The following is a 20,671-nucleotide window of genomic DNA, read 5'->3' as shown; positions in this document are numbered from 1 at the left end:
AGGAGAATACCGCGATGGTTCAGTGGGGGGGTCAGGGAGAGGGTGGGGAAGGGAAGAGGGGATTGGGGAGGAGAATACAGTGATGGTTCAGTGAGGGGTCAGGGAGAGGGTGGGGAAGGGAAGAGGGGATTGGGGAGGAGAATACCGCGATGGTTCAGTGAGGGGTTCAGGAAGAGGGGATTGGGGAGGAGAATACCGCCATAGTTCAGTGAGGGGGTCAGGGAGAGGGTGGGGAAGGGGAGTGGGGATTGGGGAGGAGAATACCGTGATGGTTCAGTGAGGGGTCAGGGAGAGGGTGGGGAAGGGGAGAGGGGATTGGGGAGGAGAATACCGCCATGGTTCAGTGGGGGTCAGGGAGAGGGTGGGGAAGGGGAGAGGGGATTGGGGAGGAGAATACCGCCATGGTTCAGTGGGGGTCAGGGAGAGGGTGGGGAAGGGGAGAGGGGATTGGGGAGGAGAATACCGCCATAGTTCAGTGAGGGGGTCAGGGAGAGGGTGGGGAAGGGGAGGAGAATACCGCCATAGTTCAGTGAGGGGGTCAGGGAGAGGGTGGGGAAGGGGAGAGGGGATTGGGGAGGAGAATACCGCGATGGTTCAGTGAGGGGGTCAGGGAGAGGGTGGGGAAGGAGAGAGGGGATTGGGGAGGAGAATACCGCGATGGTTCAGTGAGGGGGTCAGGGAGAGTGTGGGGAAGGGGAGAGTGTGGGGATGGGGAGAGGGGATTGGGGAGGACAATACCGCGATGGTTCAGTGGGGGGGTCAGGGAGAGTGTGGGGAAGGGAAGAGGGGATTGGGGAGGAGAATACCGCGATGGTTCAGTGAGGGGTCAGGGAGAGGGTGGGGAAGGGGAGAGGGGATTGGGGAGGAGAATACCGCGATGGTTCAGTGGGGGGGTCAGGGAGAGGGTGGGGAAGGGAAGAGGGGATTGGGGAGGAGAATACCGCGATGGTTCAGTGGGGGGGTCAGGGAGAGGGTGGGGAACGGAAGAGGGGATTGGGGAGGAGAATACAGTGATGGTTCAGTGAGGGGTCAGGGAGAGGGTGGGGAAGGGGAGTGGGGATTGGGGAGGAGAATACCGTGATGGTTCAGTGAGGGGGTCAGGGAGAGGGGATTGGGGAGGAGAATACTGCCATAGTTCAGTGAGGGGGTCAGGGAGAGGGTGGGGAAGGGGAGTGGGGATTGGGGAGGAGAATACCGCGATGGTTCAGTGAGGGGTCAGGGAGAGGGTGGGGAAGGGGAGAGGGGATTGGGGAGGAGAATACCGCCATGGTTCAGTGGGGGTCAGGGAGAGGGTGGGGAAGGGGAGAGGGGATTGGGGAGGAGAATACCGCCATGGTTCAGTGGGGGTCAGGGAGAGGGTGGGGAAGGGGAGAGGGGATTGGTGAGGAGAATACCGCCATAGTTCAGTGAGGGGGTCAGGGAGAGGGTGGGGAAGGGGAGGAGAATACCGCCATAGTTCAGTGAGGGGGTCAGGGAGAGGGTGGGGAAGGGGAGAGGGGATTGGGGAGGAGAATACCGCGATGGTTCAGTGAGGGGGTCAGGGAGAGGGTGGGGAAGGAGAGAGGGGATTGGGGAGGAGAATACCGCGATGGTTCAGTGAGGGGGTCAGGGAGAGTGTGGGGAAGGGGAGAGTGTGGGGATGGGGAGAGGGGATTGGGGAGGACAATACCGTGATGGTTCAGTGGGGGGGTCAGGGAGAGTGTGGGGAAGGGAAGAGGGGATTGGGGAGGAGAATACCGCGATGGTTCAGTGAGGGGTCAGGGAGAGGGTGGGGAAGGGGAGAGGGGATTGGGGAGGAGAATACCGCGATGGTTCAGTGGGGGGGTCAGGGAGAGGGTGGGGAAGGGAAGAGGGGATTGGGGAGGAGAATACCGCGATGGTTCAGTGGGGGGGTCAGGGAGAGGGTGGGGAAGGGAAGAGGGGATTGGGGAGGAGAATACAGTGATGGTTCAGTGAGGGGTCAGGGAGAGGGTGGGGAAGGGAAGAGGGGATTGGGGAGGAGAATACCGCGATGGTTCAGTGAGGGGTTCAGGAAGAGGGGATTGGGGAGGAGAATACCGCCATAGTTCAGTGAGGGGGTCAGGGAGAGGGTGGGGAAGGGGAGTGGGGATTGGGGAGGAGAATACCGTGATGGTTCAGTGAGGGGGTCAGGGAGAGGGGATTGGGGAGGAGAATACTGCCATAGTTCAGTGAGGGGGTCAGGGAGAGGGTGGGGAAGGGGAGTGGGGATTGGGGAGGAGAATACCGCGATGGTTCAGTGAGGGGTCAGGGAGAGGGTGGGGAAGGGGAGAGGGGATTGGGGAGGAGAATACCGCCATGGTTCAGTGGGGGTCAGGGAGAGAGTGGGGAAGGGGAGAGGGGATTGGGGAGGAGAATACCGCCATGGTTCAGTGGGGTCAGGGAGAGGGTGGGGAAGGGGAGAGGGGATTGGGGAGGAGAATACCACGATAGTTCAGTGAGGGGGTCAGGGAGAGGGTGGGGAAGGGGAGAGGGGATTGGGGAGGAGAATACCACGATGGTTCAGTGAGGGGGTCAGGGAGAGGGGATTGGGGAGGAGTATACCGCCATGGTTCAGTGGGGGTCAGGGAGAGGGTGGGGAAGGGGAGAGGGGATTGGGGAGGAGAATACCACGATGGTTCAGTGAGGGGTCAGGGAGACGGTGGGGAAGGGAAGAGGGGATTTGGGAGGAGAATACCGCTATGGTTCAGTGGGGGTCAGGGAGAGGGTGGGGAAGGGGAGAGGGGATTGGGGAGGAGAATACCGCGATGGTTCAGTGAGGGGGTCAGGGAGAGGGGATTGGGCAGGAGTATACCGCCATGGTTCAGTGGGGGTCAGGGAGAGGGTGGGGAAGGGGAGAGGGGATTGGGGAGGAGAATACCACGATGGTTCAGTGAGGGGTCAGGGAGACGGTGGGGAAGGGAAGAGGGGATTTGGGAGGAGAATACCGCCATGGTTCAGTGGGGGTCAGGGAGAGGGTGGGGAAGGGGAGAGGGGATTGGGGAGGAGAATACCACGATGGTTCAGTGAGGGGGTCAGGGAGAGGGTGGGGAAGGGGAGAGGGGTTTGGGCAGGAGAATACCGCCATGGTTCAGTGAGGGGGTCAGGGAGAGGGTGGGGAAGGGGAGAGGGGATTGGGCAGGAGAATACCGCGATGGTTCAGTGAGGGGGTCAGGGAGAGGGGATTGGGCAGGAGAATACCGCCATCGTTCAGTGAGGGGGTCAGGGAGAGGGTGGGGAAGGGGAGAGGGGATTGGGGAGGAGAATACCGCGATGGTTCAGTGAGGGGTCAGGGAGAGGGTGGGGAAGGGAAGAGGGGATTGGGGAGGAGAATACCGCCATGGTTCAGTGGGGGTCAGGGAGAGGGTGGGGAAGGGGAGAGGGGATTGGGGAGGAGAATACCACGATGGTTCAGTGAGGGGGTCAGGGAGAGGGGATTGGGGAGGAGAATACCGCCATGGTTCAGTGGGGGTCAGGGAGAGGGTGGGGAAGGGGAGAGGGGATTGGGGAGGAGAATACAGCGATGCTTCAGTGAGGGGGTCAGGGAGAGGGGATTGGGGAGGAGAATACCGCCATAGTTCAGTGAGGGGGTCAGGGAGAGGGTGGGGAAGGGGAGAGGGGATTGGGGAGGAGAATACCCCGATGGTTCAGTGACGGGGTCAGGGAGAGGGTGGGGAAGGGGAGAGGGGATTGGGGAGGAGAATACCGCCATAGTTCAGTGAGGGGGTCAGGGAGAGGGTGGGGAAGGGGAGAGGGGATTGGGGAGGAGAATACCGCCATAGTTCAGTGAGGGGGTCAGGGAGAGAGTGGGGAAGGGGAGAGGGGATTGGGGAGGAGAATACCGCGATGGTTCAGTGGGGGGGGTCAGGGAGAGGGTGGGGAAGGGGAGAGGGGATTGGGGAGCAAAATACCGCGATGGTTCAGTGAGGGGTCAGGGAGAGGGTGGGGAAGGGGAGAGTGGATTGTGGAGGAGAATACCGCGATGGTTAAGTGAGGGGTCAGGGAGAGGGTGGGGAAGTGGAGAGGGGATTGGGGAGGAGAATACCCCGATGGTTCAGTGAGGGGGTCAGGGAGAGGGTGGGGAAGGGGAGAGGGGATTGGGGAGGAGAATACCACGATGGTTCAGTGAGTGGGTCAGGGAGAGGGTGGGGAAGTGGAGAGGGGATTGGGGAGGAGAATACCGCCATAGTTCAGTGAGGGGGTCAGGGAGAGGGTGGGGAAGGGGAGAGGGGATTGGGGAGGAGAATACCGCCATAGTTCAGTGAGGGGGTCAGGGAGAGGGTGGGGAAGGGGAGAGGGGATTGGGGAGGAGAATACCGCGATGGTTCAGTGAGGGGGTCAGGGAGAGGGTGGGGAAGGGGAGAGGGGATTGGGGAGGAGAATACCGCGATGGTTCAGTGAGGGGGTCAGGGAGAGGGTGGGGAAGGGGAGAGGGGATTGGGGAGGAGAATACCGCCATAGTTCAGTGAGGGGGTCAGGGAGAGGGTGGGGAAGGGGAGAGGGGATTGGGGAGGAGAATACCGCCATAGTTCAGTGAGGGGGTCAGGGAGAGGGTGGGGAAGGGGAGAGGGGATTGGGGAGGTGAATACCGCGATGGTTCAGTGAGGGGGTCAGGGAGAGGGTGGGGAAGGAGAGAGGGGATTGGGGAGGAGAATACCGCGATGGTTCAGTGAGGGGGTCAGGGAGAGTGTGGGGAAGGGGAGAGTGTGGGGATGGGGAGAGGGGATTGGGGAGGACAATACCGCGATGGTTCAGTGGGGGGGTCAGGGAGAGTGTGGGGAAGGGAAGAGGGGATTGGGGAGGAGAATACCGCGATGGTTCAGTGAGGGGTCAGGGAGAGGGTGGGGAAGGGGAGAGGGGATTGGGGAGGAGAATACCGCGATGGTTCAGTGGGGGGGTCAGGGAGAGGGTGGGGAAGGGAAGAGGGGATTGGGGAGGAGAATACCGCGATGGTTCAGTGGGGGGGTCAGGGAGAGGGTGGGGAAGGGAAGAGGGGATTGGGGAGGAGAATACAGTGATGGTTCAGTGAGGGGTCAGGGAGAGGGTGGGGAAGGGGAGAGGGGATTGGGGAGGAGAATACCGCGATGGTTCAGTGAGGGGTTCAGGAAGAGGGGATTGGGGAGGAGAATACCGCCATAGTTCAGTGAGGGGGTCAGGGAAAGGGTGGGGAAGGGGAGTGGGGATTGGGGAGGAGAATACCGTGATGGTTCAGTGAGGGGGTCAGGGAGAGGGGATTGGGGAGGAGAATACTGCCATAGTTCAGTGAGGGGGTCAGGGAGAGGGTGGGGAAGGGGAGTGGGGATTGGGGAGGAGAATACCGCGATGGTTCAGTGAGGGGTCAGGGAGAGGGTGGGGAAGGGGAGAGGGGATTGGGGAGGAGAATACCGCCATGGTTCAGTGGGGGTCAGGGAGAGGGTGGGGAAGGGGAGAGGGGATTGGGGAGGAGAATACCGCCATGGTTCAGTGGGGGTCAGGGAGAGGGTGGGGAAGGGGAGAGGGGATTGGGGAGGAGAATACCGCGATGGTTCAGTGAGGGGTAGGGAGAGGGTGGGGAAGGGAAGAGGGGATTGGGGAGGAGAATACCGCCATGGTTCAGTGGGGTCAGGGAGAGGGTGGGGAAGGGGAGAGGGGATTGGGGAGGAGAATACCACGATGGTTCAGTGAGGGGGTCAGGGAGAGGGGATTGGGGAGGAGTATACCGCCATGGTTCAGTGGGGGTCAGGGAGAGGGTGGGGAAGGGGAGAGGGGATTGGGGAGGAGAATACCACGATGGTTCAGTGAGGGGTCAGGGAGACGGTGGGGAAGGGAAGAGGGGATTTGGGAGGAGAATACCGCCATGGTTCAGTGGGGGTCAGGGAGAGGGTGGGGAAGGGGAGAGGGGATTGGAAGGAGAATACCGCGATGGTTCAGTGAGGGGGTCAGGGAGAGGGGATTGGGCAGGAGAATACCGACATGGTTCAGTGGGGGTCAGGGAGAGGGTGGGGAAGGGGAGAGGGGATTGGGGAGGAGAATACCACGATGGTTCAGTGAGGGGGTCAGGGAGAGGGTGGGGAAGGGGAGAGGGGTTTGGGCAGGAGAATACCGCCATGGTTCAGTGAGGGGGTCAGGGAGAGGGTGGGGAAGGGGAGAGGGGATTGGGCAGGAGAATACCGCGATGGTTCAGTGAGGGGGTCAGGGAGAGGGGATTGGGCAGGAGAATACCGCCATCGTTCAGTGAGGGGGTCAGGGAGAGGGTGGGGAAGGGGAGAGGGGATTGGGGAGGAGAATACCGCGATGGTTCAGTGAGGGGTCAGGGAGAGGGTGGGGAAGGGAAGAGGGGATTGGGGAGGAGAATACCGCCATGGTTCAGTGGGGGTCAGGGAGAGGGTGGGGAAGGGGAGAGGGGATTGGGGAGGAGAATACCACGATGGTTCAGTGAGGGGGTCAGGGAGAGGGTGGGGAAGGGGAGAGGGGATTGGGGAGGAGAATACCGCCATAGTTCAGTGAGGGGGTCAGGGAGAGGGTGGGGAAGGGGAGAGGGGATTGGGGAGGAGAATACCGCCATAGTTCAGTGAGGGGGTCAGGGAGAGAGTGGGGAAGGGGAGAGGGGATTGGGGAGGAGAATACCGCGATGGTTCAGTGGGGGGGGTCAGGGAGAGGGTGGGGAAGGGGAGAGGGGATTGGGGAGCAGAATACCGCGATGGTTCAGTGAGGGGTCAGGGAGAGGGTGGGGAAGGGGAGAGTGGATTGGGGAGGAGAATACCGCGATGGTTAAGTGAGGGGTCAGGGAGAGGGTGGGGAAGGGGAGAGGGGATTGGGGAGGAGAATACCACGATGGTTCAGTGAGTGGGTCAGGGAGAGGGTGGGAAAGTGGAGAGGGGATTGGGGAGGAGAATACCCCGATGGTTCAGTGAGGGGGTCAGGGAGAGGGTGGGGAAGGGGAGAGGGGATTGGGGAGGAGAATACCGCCATAGTTCAGTGAGGGGGGTCAGGGAGAGGGTGGGGAAGGGGAGAGGGGATTGGGGAGGAGAATACCGCGATGGTTCAGTGAGGGGGTCAGGGAGAGGGTGGGGAAGGGGAGAGGGGATTGGGGAGGAGAATACCGCCATAGTTCAGTGAGGGTGTCAGGGAGAGGGTGGGTAAGGGGAGAGGGGATTGGGGAGGAGAATACCGCCATAGTTCAGTGAGGGGGTCAGGGAGAGGGTGGGGAAGGAGAGAGGGGATTGGGGAGGAGAATACCGCGATGGTTCAGTGAGGGGGTCAGGGAGAGGGTGGGGAAGGGGAGAGTGGATTGGGGAGGAGAATACCGCGATGGTTCAGTGGGGGGGGAGAATACCGCGATGGTTCAGTGAGGGGGTCAGGGAGAGGGTGGGGAATGGGAGAGTGGATTGGGGAGGAGAATACCGCGATGGTTCAGTGAGGGGTCAGGGAGAGGGTGGGGAAGGAGAGAGGTGATTGGGGAGGAGAATACCGCGATGGTTCAGTGAGGGGGTCAGGGAGAGGGTGGGGAATGGGAGAGTGGATTGGGGAGGAGAATACCGCGATTGTTCAGTGAGGGCGTCAGGGAGAGGGTGGGGAAGGAGAGTGGGGATTGGGGAGGAGAATACCGCGATGGTTCAGTGAGGGGGTCAGGGAGAGGGTGGGGAAGGGGAGAGGGGATTGGGGAGGAGAATACCACGATGGTTCAGGGAGAGGGTGGGGAAAGGGGAGGAGAATACCGCGATGGTTCAGTGAGGGCGTCAGGGAGAGGGTGGGGAAGAGGAGAGGGGATTGGGGAGGAGAATACCACGATGGTTCAGGGAGAGGGTGGGGAAGGAGAGAGGGGATTGGGCAGGAGAATACCGCGATGGTTCAGTGAGGGGTTCAGGGAGAGGGTGGGGAAGGAGAGAGGGGATTGGGCAGGAGAATACCGCGATGGTTCAGTGAGGGGGTCAGGGAGAGGGTGGGGAAGGGGAGAGGGGATTGGGGAGGAGAATACCGCGATGGTTCAGTGCGGGGGTCAGCGAGAGTGGATTGGGGAGGAGAATACCCCGATGGTTCAGGGAGAGGGTGGTGAAGGGGAGTGGGGATTGGGGAGGAGATACCGCGATGGTTCAGTGAGGGCGTCAGGGAGAGGGTGGGGAAGAGGAGAGGGGATTGGGGAGGAGAATACCGCGATGGTTCAGGGAGAGGGAGGGGAAGGGGAGTGGGGATTGGGGAGGAGAATACCGCGATGGTTCAGTGAGGGGTTCAGGGAGAGGGTGGGGAAGACGAGAGGGGATTGGGGAGGAGAATACCGCGATGGTTCAGGGAGAGGGTGGGGAAGGGGAGTGGGGATTGGGGAGGAGGATACCGCGATGGTTCAGTGAGGGGGTCAGGGAGAAGGTGGGGAAGGGGAGGAGAATACCGTGATGGTTCAGTTAGGGGTCAGGGAGAGGGGATTGGGGAGGTGAATACCGCCATCGTTCAGTGAGGGGGTCAGGGAGAGGGTGGGGAAGGGGAGAGGGGATTGGGGAGGAGAATACCGCAATGGTTCAGTGAGGGGGCCAGGGAGAGGGTGTGGTTGGGCAGCGGGGATTGGGGTGGAGAATCCTGTGATGGTTCTATGAGGGGGTCAGGGAGAGGGTGGGGAATGGGAGAAGGGATTGTGGAGGAGAATACCGCCATCGGTCAGGGAGAGGGTCGGAGAGGGATGGGGAAGGAGCGAGAGAGGGTTAGATAGAGTGGGAAAGAGGAGAGAGGGTGACAGTGGGAGTGGAGGTGAGAAGGAAAGGGGAATGGAAAGGGTCAGTGAGGAACGAAGAGGAGGGAAGGGAAGAGAGATGGAGGGATAGACGAAGAAGGGAAGGAGGACGGGGACAGGAAGGTGGAGAGGAGGGTGCAAGAGGAATAGGGAAGGAAAGTTAAGGGAGATGGGAGAGAGAAAGAAGGCGGGAAGGGGTTGGGGATAAGAGATCGAGGGGAAGGGGAATTCATTGTGAGGCCAAGGTAGAGAGAGCTCAAGGGAACATGAGGGGCAAGGGAGGGGGTGGAAGGTGCACAGGGGGAGGGGTAAGGAAGGAAGGATTGAGAGGAGAGAAGTTGTGCGGAGCGAGAGGCTGGGAAGAGGTTTAGGATGAGGAATGAATGGGGAGGGTTTTGGGGAGGATAGATTGTGTGGTGTTATTGGGCAGATGGGGTGCTCAGTGGGAAGGGGATGAGGGGAACGCGTGGAGGGTGGGGCTGGTGTAAGGGTAGGGCAGAGGTTGGGGATGGTGGGACGGGAGGCGTATTGAGGGGGGGAGTGGGATGTGGTGGGGCAATGAGGGGTGGGAATGGGTGTGGTTGGACTGGGAGAGGTCTGTTGGGATAAGGGAAGTGTGAGGGTGATGGTGTGGGTGGTGGAAGTGGTGAGAGGAGGGAGAGGAGGTAGGGATGGGTGTCGGGAGGAGGGTGACGGTGATGGGACAAAGGAGGTGTGGTTCCGTACCTGACAGTTCCCTCAGGATCTCCTTGGTCTTCATCTCCATGGAGAAATGTTCCATCTCGGGACAGCTGGAAGACAGAGGTCAGATCAAATCACCACTCCTTCCTCCCTGACACCCACTGGCCTCTGCCTGGCACGCTCCTTCCCCTGCCTCGCCCGAGCGCAGCAATATCCCAGCAGCGGAGCCAATAGCACGATCGCACAAACCTCACTGCAGCCTCATTCATCAGAGAAACACCAAGGGTCTCCCTTCCCTCCTCCAGTGGTTGGGCTGGCCTTGACCTCCCCCCCTCCAGGGGTAGGGGTGCTATCTCAGACATGTGACAGTGGGAGTCTAGGCCATGTGATCCATTATCGGCTCCAGGAGAGGGACTCTGTGGGCATCGCCCCCCACCCTGTTCACTGGTCAGTGGGTAGGGCAATGGATGTCTCTCGGTCTTGGCAGGGGCAGGGGCTCCATTCAATAGGTAGCGCAGGGTAACTCCCAAAGGCTTTGTACCTGCCTCTCTCAGTGTCTGGAGTTGTTGGTGAGGCTGCACTTGGTACTGTGAATAGCTTTGAACAGTCTTGGTCAAAGTCAAAGCAAAGTACGTATATGTCAGCATAAACTTCACTGAGATATAATTTCTTGTGGGCTTTCACAAGAAAGTAAAAGAATACAATAGAATTTATGAAAAACCATACACAAAGACAAAAAACAGTGTGCATAAGAAGACAAATTGTGCAAATACAAAAAAAGTAATATTGAGAAGTTGTGGAACCCTGAACATAGAGTCACCTTGTTATAGAAAAGGCCAGGTTAAGCGGGAAAGAATGTCTAAGAAGTTGCCTGGACTACAGTGTCTGAGTCACTGGGAGGTTCAACCAGCTAGGCCTTTGTTCCTTGGAGCGTAGGTGAACGAGGGATGATCGTATAGCATTGGAACCGGTTTACATGTGCAGAATGCTGAGGAACTCTACAAGCCAGGCAACAGCTACAGAGGGAATAAACAGTTTAATGTTCCAGCCGAGATCCTTCTTGTCACCTGTACCGAGATTCGGTGAAAGGCATATCGCTCATACAGATCACATCACTCCACAGTGCATTAAAACAACAGCAACGCAGAATAAAGTGTTACAGTTATAGAGACGTGAAAAATTATGAGATGGATAGTAACATTCCCCAGGGTAGGGGAATCCAAAACTAGGGATCATAGGCTTAGGGTGAGAAGGGAAGATTCCCCTCTATCTTGAAGGGCAACATTTTCACACAGTGGGTGGAGAGTATATGGAATTAGCTGCTAAAGGAAGTGGCTGAGGCAGGTACAATAGAATAACTTGAGGATATGGATAGGTACATGGAGGGATGTGGCCTGAAGCAAGAAATTGGGACTAGGTGAGTGTGCATTGTGACCGCCGTGGACAGTTTAGAACAACCGGCTGCACCCATGCTCCATTGCTCTATAATTCCACTAGTTCTCTTCCAGGGAAGGTGGGACTTGTACAGAAGGGATGGTTTGCACCTGGACTGGAGGGGGTGGGGCACTAATATCCTAGTGGGAAGGTTTGCTGGTGCTGCACAGTGGGGTTAAACTAGAGTTGTAGGGGATGGGAATCAGAGTGCCAGAACAGATAGCAGAACTGTTGTGGAGGAAGTTGTTAAGCCTACAAAGTCAAGCATCAAAAGGTCGAGTCTGGCAGGACTAATGTTCTGAGCTGCATATAGTTCAATTCAAGGATCAGCATGTGGAACTATGATATTGAGGCCATCAGTGAGGGACAGGACTGGCAGCTCAATGTTCTGGGGTTCTGTTGTTCTAGACGCGACATTACTAGTCTGGGAAAATGTCACGGCTGATAAGTCAAGACAGACTGGAGCTTGTCTAGTGAGGTGTTATGGATGGAATGGAGAAATAAGAAAGGTATAATTATGTCAATGGGATTATATCGCAGACCAACCAGCAGTCTGTGGGAGTTCGAGGAGAAAATTTGTAGACAGATTGCAGTCTGTTGCAAGTAACAGAAGGTTGTGACAGTAGGTGCTTTAAACTTTCCACATATTGACTGGGACTGGATGGGAAAGTTTGTCAAACGTATCAGGAAAGCTTCCTTGATCAATATACAGAAGTCCCAACTAGGGAGAGTGCAATACTAGATCTATTCGGAAATGAGACGGGGCAGGTGACAGAAGTTTGTGTTGGGGAACAGTTTGCATCACAATGCCACTAGCTTCAAGGTAACTATTGAAAAGGGTAGGTCTAGTCCTCGTGCTGAGATTCTAAATTGTGTAAGCTAACGTTGTTCCAATCTAACACCTGTTCGACCTGGCATTCTGGGGGCTTCAGTGAACTAGAGTCTCGAGAGTGCAGTAAGGTGGCACGGCCAAATCGAGACGGCGGGACTCAGGCCCGACAGCGAGAAATGTGCTGCTTGGTCATCGCTGAAGCGGACATGGGGCCAAATCAAAATAGCAGGGCCCTGGCCCGAGAGCCAAGAACGAAGAACAAGCTGATGTTTGTCTATTGCTGGAGCAGACATGGGGCCAAATTGAGATGGTGGGGCCCAGGCCCGAGAATGAAGAATGAGCTGAAGTTGGCCATCGCTGGAGTGAACAAAGGGCCAAGTCGAGATGGCAGGACCCAGGTCAGAGAGCCCAAGAACGAGGAACAAGCTGCAGTTTTTCAATTACTGGAGTGGACATAGGACCAAATTGAGACGGCGGGGCCCAGGCCCGAGAGTGAGGAAGGTGCTGTTTGTCCATTGCTGGAGCAGACAAGGGGTCAAATCAAAATGGTGTGTCCAAAGCCTGAGAGCGAGGAATGTGCTGTTTGTCCATTGCTAGAGTTGACATGGGACCAAATCTAGATGGCGGGCCCAGGCCTGAGAGTGAGGAATGTGCTGTTTGTCCATTGCTAGAGTTGACATGGGACCAAATCGAGATGGCGGGCCCAGGCCTGAGAGCGAGGAATGTGCTGTTTGTCCATTGCTAGAGTTGACATGGGACCAAATCTAGATGGCGGGCCCAGGCCTGAGAGTGAGGAATGTGCTGTTTGTCCATTGCTAGAGTTGACATGGGACCAAATCTAGATGGCGGGCCCAGGCCTGAGAGCGAGGAATGTGCTGTTTGTCCATTGCTAGAGTTGACATGGGACCAAATCTAGATGGCGGGCCCAGGCCTGAGAGCGAGGAATGTGCTGTTTGTCCATTGCTAGAGTTGACATGGGACCAAATCTAGATGGCGGGCCCAGGCCTGAGAGCGAGGAATGTGCTGTTTGTCCATTGCTAGAGTTGACATGGGACCAAATCGAGATGGCGGGCCCAGGCCAGAGTGCGAGGAATGTGCTGTTTGTCCATTGCTAGAGTTGACATGGGACCAAATCGAGATGGCGGGCCCAGGCCAGGGTGCGAGGAATGTGCTGTTTGTCCATTGCTAGAGTTGACATGGGACCAAATCTAGATGGCGGGCCCAGGCCTGAGAGCGAGGAATGTGCTGTTTGTCCATTGCTAGAGTTGACATGGGACCAAATCGAGATGGCGGGCCCAGGCCAGAGTGCGAGGAATGTGCTGTTTGTCCATTGCTAGAGTTGACATGGGACCAAATCTAGATGGCGGGCCCAGGCCTGAGAGCGAGGAATGTGCTGTTTGTCCATTGCTAGAGTTGACATGGGACTAAATCAAGATGGTGGGCCCAGGCCCGAGAACAAGGAATGCAGGCCCAAATTGAAAAGGTCAGGGGTGAAGGCCATGCTGGTGTTCAGCTTGCTGCTCTGGGAAGTTTACTTGTCTCTGCATTGAACTGAGGCTGCGGCCTGCAACTAACAGGCTTCTGGACCAAAGAACTTAGTTTGTGGGTGTGAACTCACTTTTGTGAACTTCAGTACTGAATAATAAATTGGGATTAATACCATCCACAAGCCTGTCAGGAAGCTCAAGTCACAGCTTATGCAGTGTCAAGGATGACTTGGGATTCAGGTTGGCTGGTGTTTACCCTGTGAACGTGGAGCAGCTTATATCAGCCAGACGGGACACACGGTGGAAACCCACATCAAACCACAGGACGTGTATCCATTTGGGTTACCCAGAGAAATCAGCGGTCGCAGAACACTGCATTTGCAATGGCCATAGGATCGACTGCGACCGAGCTACTGAGCTGTGCCAATGGCTTTTGGGATGGCCTGGTGAAGGAAGCCATCGACTTGAAACTAGAGGAAAAATTTTTAACAAAGACAAAGGTCGCACTCTAAGCAAGAACAGAAATTCGATTGTAAACAAGGTGGGACAGCGAAAACCTGAATGGATGAAGACTAACCAATCAGGATTGATGGACGATGGGGGTATAAATACCACTGGATTAGACATGCCCAGGCATCAACCCTGATGAAGATGGCAGAGTTTGTCATCGAACCATCAGTTAAATTCGATACCTGTACCCGGCTGGAAGCCTGAGGAGAGTTTATTCATCATGTACACTGGGAAAGCACTGGATCCTCTTTTTTTTTAGTTCTGTGTGTTATTTATTGTTTGCGTGATTTGTTCTTTTTTTGCACATTGGGTGTTTGCTGGTCTTTTTTAATGGGTTCTATTGGGTCTCATTGTTTTTGCATCTACCTGTAATAAGACGAAGTTCAAGGTTGTACATAGTGCACACACTTTGATAATAAATGTACTTTGGACTTTGAAGGAAGACTCCAATAATAACACAGAAATATAGGCTGGTGAGTAGGGGAAATTTATTGATGGTATTCGAAGGGACTGCATATATGAGTTTTTGGAGAGACCAGGATTGATTCGGGATAGTCAACATGGCTTTTTGGGTGGTAGGTTGCGTCTAACCAACCTTACAGAGTTTTTTGAGAAAGTTGATGCAGGCAAGTCAGCCAATTAGGAGGGTATAAATAGGGTAAATGGAAGCAGGCTTTCCCCACTGAGGATGAGTGAGACTACCACCAGAGGTCATGGGCTAAGGGTGAAAGGTGAAATGTTTAAGGGAACATGAGGGGAAACTTCTTCACTCACAGGATGGTGAGAGTGGGGTCATTTTCAGAATTTAAGAGAAATTTGGATATGTACACGGACAGAAGGCATTTGGAGAGCAATGGTCCTTGTGTAAATTGATGGGACTAGGCAGATTAAAGGTTCAGCACAGACTAGATGGGCTGAAGGTCCTGCTTCTGTGCTGAGTGTTCGATGGCTTTAAGAATCTCAGATGGACTGGAATCCTGAAGGTGAAGTACAGACAGTATGGGGAAGGATGGGGCTGTTTTGGAGAGGGAGGAGGTGAGGTTTGGGGTGTTAGGAGGGGTGACTGGCTTTCTGGAGAGGGGCACAGCACTCACATGTTGACAGTCTGCTGGATGATCTTCATCCAAGTGTTACGGTCGTCACGGGAGGCTGTGTGGATCTCGTACATCTCGGGCACGGGGGCAGCTGCGCTGATCAGGAACAGCCCCTTCTCCTGGTTGGCGATGTCCCTTACAATCAGCTTCTGCAGGGGGATGACTGCCGGCTTGTTGTCCTGGGAAACAGAAACCCCCCAATCCCCCCAGTGAAAGTCAGTACACAGGGCAAACACTAACCCATCCTCCCTCCCCTCAGCCCGAGGGTCCTCGGCAACGTTCCCCTTCCTCCCACCCACCCTTCCCAAACCTATCTCCACTGCACCCCCCTTTTACCTGCTCCTGGTGACGTTCCCTCCTCCTCAACCCCATCGTGTCCCCCCCCACCCCCCCGGCTTGGTCAGTTGCGCTTACCAGGGCAGGGAAGCTGTATCTTTGGTCCTTCTCCTGTAGGAAGATCAGTACGTCGGTCAGCAGCAGGACCTGCACATCTGAGGAGAGAACTGGGGTCAGGAGGTCATGGGGTAATCATGGGATTGCAGGGGGCTGGGTTACAGGGATGGAGACAGAGGGGTCACGGTGTCGGACAGGGTCGCGGGGTGAGAGACACAGGACCAAAGGCAGAGTCGTTACGGGACTGGTGAGGGGCCAGCGCATGTTGGGGGAGGAGAATGTGTAACGAGGCCAGAGTACAATGTCAGCACAGAACCACGGCGGGGTCAGGGAAGATGGGGTCGGAGTACGAGGCCGAATTCTGTGGCTGTCTCACCCTTGAAGCGGCCGGTTGCGGTCTTCCAGAGGACGAAGCCGTCGTGCACCAGCTTACGGCGGGCAAGGTCATCACGCTGGAAGTGTTGGCCGTTGTGCATGGCGGCTGAGGCCCGCGGGTCCATCCTGCCACAGACATCCTGGAGCCGGAACCGTCGCTCGCACTCGTGCACCTCGGTGTCCACAGACGCAATCACCTCCTTCACCAACGCCAACGCCCTGCCCAGCTCTCGCTGCTCCTCATCATTTCCTGAGCACACACACACCGCTCAATAGCAGCAGACAATCGACCCAGCTCTGCTGCTCTAGCCCGTCCCCAGCTGCCGAGATCACAGCCCGTCTCCCCATCACCCTTCATCCAACAGGGACGTGATATCACTCTGGGTCGGCCATTTACACCTGCCCCCATTTCATTTTGCCCACATTCCCATCAATTCATCAGGTTCCACCACTCAACAACACCCTATAAGGGCAATTTACAGTGGCTGGTTAACCCACCAATCCCACACGCAGTTGGGCCATGGGAGGGAACAGACCCTTGTTGAAACCCACATGATCGCAGGAAAACTTGCAAGTTCCACTCACTCACACAGATGCAATCACACACGCACACACTCAGTAACACAATCTGCCTCTCACACTCTCTCACACACACACGCTCAGTAACACATAATCTGCCTCTCACTCTCACACACACGCACGCTCAGAAACACATAATCTGCCTCTCACACTCTCACTCACACACACGCTCAGAAACACATAATCTGCCTCTCACACTCTCTCACACACACACTCAGTAACACATAATCTGCCTCTCACACTCTCACTTACACACACGCTCAGTAACACATAATCTGCCTCTCACACTCTCTCACACACACGCACACACTCAGTAACACATAATCTACCTCTCACACTCTCTCACATACACACGCTCAGTAACACATAATCTGCCTCTCACACTCTCTCTCACACACACGCACACACTCAGTAACACATAATCTACCTCTCACACTCTCTCACATACACACGCTCAGTAACACATAATCTACCTCTCACACTCTCTCACACACACGCACTCACGTAATCTACCTCTCACACTCTCTCACACACACGCACTCACGTAATCTACCTCTCACACTCTCACGCACACGCACTCAACCTCTCACACTCTCTCACACACACGCACTCACTTAATCTACCTCTCACACTCTCACACACACGCACTCACGTAATCTACCTCTCACACACACGCACACGCTCAGTAACACGTAATCTGCCTCTCACACTCTCTCTCACACACACACGCTCAGTAACACATAATCTTCCTCACTCTCTCTCACACACACACACTAACGTAATCTGCCTCTCACACTCTCTCTCACACACACGCACTCACGTAATCTGCCTCTCACTCTCTCACACACACACACGCTCATAACACATAATCTGCCTCTCACACTCTCTCTAACACATAATCTGCCTCTCACACTCTCTCTCACACACACGCTCAGTAACACATAATCTGCCTCTCACACTCTCTCACACACACACACACACACTCAGTAACACATAATCTGCCTCTCACACTCTCACTTACACACATGCTCAGTAACACATAATCTGCCTCTCACACTCTCTCACACACACGCACACACTCAGTAACACATAATCTACCTCTCACACTCTCTCACATACACACGCTCAGTAACACATAATCTGCCTCTCACTCTCACACACACGCACACTCACGTAATCTGCCTCTCACACTCTCTCTCACACACACGCTCAGTAACACATAATCTGCCTCTCACATTCTCTCTCACACACACTCACGTAATCTGCCTCTCACACTCTCTCTCACAAACACGCTCAGTAACACATAATCTGCCTCTCACACACACACACTCAGTAACACATAATCTGCCTCTCACTCTCACTTACACACACGCTCAGTAACACATAATCTGCCTCTCACACTCTCTCACACACACGCACACACTCAGTAACACATAATCTACCTCTCACACTCTCTCACATACACACGCTCAGTAACACATAATCTGCCTCTCACACTCTCTCACACACACGCACTCACTCAGTAACACATAATCTACCTCTCACACTCTCTCACACACACGCACTCACGTAATCTACCTCTCACACTCTCTCACGCACACGCACTCACGCAATCTACCTCTCACACACATGCACTCACGTAATCTACCTCTCACACTCTCTCACACACACACACACGCTCAGTAACACATAATCTGCCTCTCACACTCTCTCTCACACACACGCTCAGTAACACATAATCTGCCTCTCACACACAAGCTCAGTAACACATAATCTGCTTCTCACACACACGCACTCACGTAATCTACCTCTCACACTCTCTCACACACACACACACACACACACGCTCAGTAACACATAATCTGCCTCTCACACACAAGCTCAGTAACACATAATCTGCCTCTCACACTCACGTAATCTACCTCTCACACTCTCTCACACACACACGCTCAGTAACACAATCTGCCTCTCACTCTCACACACACGCACACTCACGTAATCTGCCTCTCACACTCTCTCTCACACACACGCTCAGTAACACATAATCTGCCTCTCTCTCACTCACACACACTCACGTAATCTGCCTCTCACACTCTCTCACACACACGCTCACGTAATCTGCCTCTCACACTCTCTCTCACACACACGCTCAGTAACACATAATCTGCCTCTCACTCTCACACACGCGCTCAGTAACACATAATCTGCCTCTCACACTCTCACACACACACGCTCAGTAACACAATCTGCCTCACTCTCTCACTCACACACACGCACACTCACGTAATCTGCCTCTCACACTCTCTCTCACACACACGCTCAGTAACACATAATCTGCCTCTCACACTCTCACAAACACGCTCAGTAACACATAATCTGCCTCTCACTCTCTCACTCACACACACGCACACTCACGTAATCTGCCTCTCACACACACGCTCAGTGACACATAATCTGCCTCTCACACTCTCTCACACACACACGCTCATAACACATAATCTGCCTCACTCTCTCACACACACACGCACACTCACGTAATCTGCCTCTCACACTCTCTCTCACACACGCGCTCTGTAACACACAATCTGCCTCTCACACTCTCTCACACACACACGCTCAGTAACACATAATCTGCCTCTCACACTCTCACTTACACACACGCACACACTCAGTAACACATAATCGGCCTCTCACACTCTCTCACACACACACACGCTCAGTAACACACAATCGGCCTCACACACACACTCGCTCAGTAACACACAATCGGCCTCACACACACACACGCTCAGTATCACAAAATCGGCCTCTCACACTCTCTCTCACACACACACACTCAGTAACACATAATCGGCCTCTCACACACACACACGCTCAGTAACACATAATCGGCCTCTCACACACACACACGCTCAGTAACACATAATCTGCCTCTCACACTCTCTCTCACACACACGCTCAGTAACACATAATCTGCCTCTCACACTCTCTCTCACACACACACGCTCAGTAACACATAATCGGCCTCTCACACACACACACGCTCAGTAACACATAATCGGCCTCTCACACACACACACGCTCAGTAACACATAATCGGCCTCTCACACTCTCTCTCACACACACACGCTCAGTAACACATAATCGGCCTCTCACACACACACACACTCAGTAACACATAATCGGCCTCTCACACTCTCTCACACACGCTCAGTAACACATAATCTGCCTCTCACACTCTCTCTCACACACACACAGTCAGTAACACATAATCGGCCTCTCACACACACACACGCTCAGTAACACATAATCGGCCTCTCACACACACACACGCTCAGTAACACATAATCGGCCTCTCACACTCTCTCTCACACACACACACGCTCAGTAACACATAATCGGCCTCTCACACACACACACGCTCAGTAACACATAATCGGCCTCTCACACACACACACGCTCAGTAACACATAATCGGCCTCTCACACTCTCTCTCACACACACACACGCTCAGTAACACATAATCGGCCTCTCACACTCTCACTTACACACATGCTCAGTAACACATAATCTGCCTCTCACACTCTCTCACACACACGCACACACTCAGTAACACATAATCTACCTCTCACACTCTCTCACATACACACGCTCAGTAACACATAATCTGCCTCTCACTCTCACACACACGCACACTCACGTAATCTGCCTCTCACACTCTCTCTCACACACACGCTCAGTAACACATAATCTGCCTCTCACATTCTCTCTCACACACACTCACGTAATCTGCCTCTCACACTCTCTCTCACAAACACGCTCAGTAACACATAATCTGCCTCTCACACACACACACTCAGTAACACATAATCTGCCTCTCACTCTCACTCACTCTCACTTACACACACGCTCAGTAACACATAATCTGCCTCTCACACTCTCTCACACACACGCACACACTCAGTAACACATAATCTACCTCTCACACTCTCTCACATACACACGCTCAGTAACACATAATCTGCCTCTCACACTCTCTCACACACACGCACTCACTCAGTAACACATAATCTACCTCTCACACTCTCTCACACACACGCACTCACGTAATCTACCTCTCACACTCTCTCACGCACACGCACTCACGCAATCTACCTCTCACACACATGCACTCACGTAATCTACCTCTCACACTCTCTCACACACACACACACGCTCAGTAACACATAATCTGCCTCTCACACTCTCTCTCACACACACGCTCAGTAACACATAATCTGCCTCTCACACACAAGCTCAGTAACACATAATCTGCTTCTCACACACACGCACTCACGTAATCTACCTCTCACACTCTCTCACACACACACACGCTCAGTAACACATAATCTGCCTCTCACACACAAGCTCAGTAACACATAATCTGCCTCTCACACTCACGTAATCTACCTCTCACACTCTCTCACACACACACGCTCAGTAACACAATCTGCCTCTCACTCTCACACACACGCACACTCACGTAATCTGCCTCTCACACTCTCTCTCACACACACGCTCAGTAACACATAATCTGCCTCTCTCTCAC

At 54.8% G+C, this 20,671-nt stretch overlaps 1 protein-coding gene across 4 annotated transcripts in view; it reads right to left on the bottom strand.

Annotated features, from left to right (window-relative positions):
- The window catches only part of LOC140735804 (rho guanine nucleotide exchange factor 2-like), a 182,525-nt gene that overhangs the window by 14,709 nt on the left and 147,145 nt on the right, over window positions 1-20,671 (bottom strand). For all 4 annotated transcript variants that reach the window (XM_073061288.1, XM_073061286.1, XM_073061287.1 and 1 more), the window contains 4 exons: window positions 15,506-15,754; window positions 15,151-15,227; window positions 14,737-14,915; window positions 9,425-9,489 (listed from right to left, as the gene is read on the bottom strand). In XM_073061288.1, the coding sequence (XP_072917389.1) occupies window positions 9,425-9,489; window positions 14,737-14,915; window positions 15,151-15,227; window positions 15,506-15,754 (570 nt within the window). The remainder of the gene's footprint in view (window positions 1-9,424; window positions 9,490-14,736; window positions 14,916-15,150; window positions 15,228-15,505; window positions 15,755-20,671) is intronic.

The sequence above is a fragment of the Hemitrygon akajei genome, chromosome 11 (genome assembly GCF_048418815.1).
Source record: "Hemitrygon akajei chromosome 11, sHemAka1.3, whole genome shotgun sequence".
NCBI lineage: Eukaryota > Metazoa > Chordata > Chondrichthyes > Myliobatiformes > Dasyatidae > Hemitrygon > Hemitrygon akajei.
This window is presented reverse-complemented; position numbering and strand designations above follow the sequence as displayed.